Below are 2,855 nucleotides of genomic sequence, written 5' to 3' on the forward strand. Positions count from 1 at the left end.
CTATATTTTTAACACAGCTCGTATCTAAAGTTAAAATTAACTTTAGATTATCTTATATTCTTCCCATATGTATTATATTTGCATAAACCATAATATTAAATCTGTCTCATGTTTTTAAATTTGAAGAGGCTACAAAACAGGCAATTGATATATACAAAACTTTTTTATTTCTAAGACATATATTTCTGAGAAATTAATCTTCACTAATAAAGATATAAATACATATTTGCTTTTACTAATGTTAAAACGCTTTCCAATGAAAAAAATATAGTGATCTCTCTATAGAATTTGGAGCAATCCATGTAAATTAAGAAGATTTATTTTTTAATTTTTCGGTTGTATAAATATTACTCGCAATGTCATTAAATAAGAGAAAGCTGTTGATACGTACTGAAATATACAAAATAAGAACATTAGTATTTTTTCGCTTTAATATGGAAGATATATGAATAACAATAAAATTTTTTACAAAAATTGTCAAAGATTTATGACTTAAAATAATATTTATATATTTTTGAAATAGTTTTAAGAAAACGTAATATATCTGTACATATTAATTTTTGTTTCTAATTTGTAAAATTCTATAAAAGGTAACACACCTCCGATTTTATTGCTACTTAAATATGTTGTAGGGGAGGTTCTTTTGAGTAATTTCCTGCAAGAAATTTGTGGGAGACGGCATTAGTTTAGGAGGTATAACAAATTAAAGTTTCATAGTTTTAATGTTTCTTCTATTATAAAATAAGGAAAAATAAAGTTTGTTTACGTTGTATTTGTGTAGAGCAGACGTGAAAAAAGTGTTTATTTACATTTACGGGAGAGGTATACACTCATGGATACTTTGTCAATAATGTGTTTCACTTGTTTCTCGCAATTCGTTAAAAGCTTTCAACATGCAACTATACGAATTTCTAAGTCTTGTTGAAAGTAAGAATAAGTTAATAATAAATTTTAGTTTTAAATCAGAAATAGGTTTGGATTAAGTTATATCTTCCGGAAGTGGAGCCTCCTCTACGGGGGAGCGAAACCTACTGCGTCCACGCAGATACTTTCCCATCCACACAACAATTATGGAGTACCTCGCTTCGCGTTGTAAAGTATATGCGTGGTCACAGTGGGTTCCGCCCTCTCTACGGAGGGGCTCCACTTCCGGAAGATATAATCTAATCCAAACCTATTTTCAGTTTTAAAAGTAAAGTTGGGTTGGAAAAAAAATAATTCTTTTGGGTTGGGGGTGCAGGAAGAGGAGTTCCGCCCTCCCCCCGCCAATGTATTCAATAAATAATATTTTTAGAGACATGACTTACAATTAGAGATTCATATAGTCACATGTTAAAAGCTGTTAATGAACTGCGAGAAATAATGAAACACATTATTGATAAAATATCCATGACTGTGTATCTATTCAGTAAATGTAAATAAATACTTTTTCGTCTGCTCTATCAAATACAAACTTTTCATCTGCTCTAACAAATACAACGTACACAAACTTCACTTTTCCTAATATTATTTTATAATACCTGAGAAAAAGCATTAAAAGTGTGAAACTTCAATTTGTTATATCTCCTAAACCTAAACCAATGTCATCTCCCACTTATTTCTTGGGGGGAATTACTCAGAAAAACCTCCCCTATAACATATTTAAGTGGCGATTAAATCGGAGGTGTGTTATCTTTTATGCAGTTTTACCTAATTTACTGGAAAGTCTATTATTTAACAAAATATAAAAATAAGTTATTGAATTAAAGTTATTAAAATCTTCCCATATTATTAAAATCTTTTCATATTATATAAATTGTGTAAGGACAATATTTTAGTTGTTGAGATTTTACCGAAGCATAATAATTTAATGATAAAACTGGTAACATAGAGGAAACTGAGACGACTACTGGTATTTGGCTTCTGAACAAAATAAACAATAGACTTCTTTGAAAAGTTGCGTCCTTATTGTACCACAGCGATTCATATATTGCGTGCGCAACATTTGTGCTCTAGTAATAACAAAAAAAATTTTAGAATAATATTAAGATCAACAAGTTAATCGAATTCATCAAAAAAGTTAATATTATAAATTAATTACGACAAAAAAGTGTCACTTATACGAAAAATATATTATTCATATATATATAATTTATGGTTTACATATTATTTCTTATAAATTGTGCACACGCGTTCATTTTTTATTTGGTTTGTTTATTTAAATGACTTAAATAAGAATTAGTAAAAAAGGATAAATTTTTATATGTCTTATAAAAGCTTTTATACTTAATAAAAATAATTAAATATAAAGATCAAGGATGTTGAAATAGAACAGAAAAACATTGTTTTATTACCTTAACAGTTTTATATGTTGTCGTATACCTGCGATGATATCGTAAATACCGGTGACCCTTCGAAATTGATGCGACAAGATTTCGAAACGAGCCGTAGTAAACCATATAAAAAGACCGATAAGAGAACAGTGACAAACATTCGAAAAAGCCTGACAAATAACGATGGTTTGATGCAGAAAGACAATAGTTTTCATTGGTTCATGTTTCACGTCAAAAGGGTATTTTGCTTCTATAGGTAAGATCTGATCTGGCATAATCAACGGCGTTATTATTAATACAATCCCAGTGAAGAAAATCACCATGGTAGAGCCTGCATAAAACACTTTACACTTGTCGACGTATCGCTGATAAACTTCTTTCTCGTATGCATCTGCGTATTTGAAATTATGCTCCATTTCCGAGATCAAATACTGAAATTTAATTCGACATTTCGACTAGAATACATTTTTTCTAGTAGCACTGATTACGACCACATAATGATGTACATAAGATAGTTTTTAGCAGTTGATAATACACAATGAA

The 2,855-nt window shown here is 29.4% G+C and overlaps 1 protein-coding gene across 1 annotated transcript; it reads right to left on the reverse strand.

Moving 5' to 3' along the window:
- Positions 1 to 324: 324 nt before the first annotated feature.
- LOC115233723 lies at positions 325 to 2,728 on the reverse strand. Its single transcript, XM_029804276.1, has 3 exons — positions 2,334 to 2,728; positions 1,833 to 1,989; positions 325 to 390 (listed from the first exon to the last, which is right to left on the reverse strand). Exons 1-3 carry the CDS (start codon positions 2,726 to 2,728, stop codon positions 325 to 327), a joined length of 618 nt encoding a protein of 205 aa, XP_029660136.1.
- Between the last annotated feature and the right edge of the window lie 127 nt (positions 2,729 to 2,855).

This window comes from Formica exsecta, unplaced genomic scaffold (assembly GCF_003651465.1).
Source record: "Formica exsecta isolate Colony F162 unplaced genomic scaffold, ASM365146v1 scaffold186, whole genome shotgun sequence".
NCBI classification, from domain to species: Eukaryota; Metazoa; Arthropoda; class Insecta; order Hymenoptera; family Formicidae; genus Formica; species Formica exsecta.

Bases quoted from the DNA above. Each gene is read 5' to 3' on its own strand.
- LOC115233723 (XM_029804276.1), bottom strand. From the start codon at position 2,728: ATGGAGCATAATTTCAAATACGCAGATGCATACGAGAAAGAAGTTTAT. The intron at 1,990-2,333 runs GTAATAAAACAA...TTATTACTAGAG, and splicing joins CAACATATAAAACTGTTAAG to CACAAATGTTGCGCACGCAA. The intron at 391-1,832 runs GTAAAATCTCAA...TGTATATTTCAG, and splicing joins CATTAAATTATTATGCTTCG to TACGTATCAACAGCTTTCTC.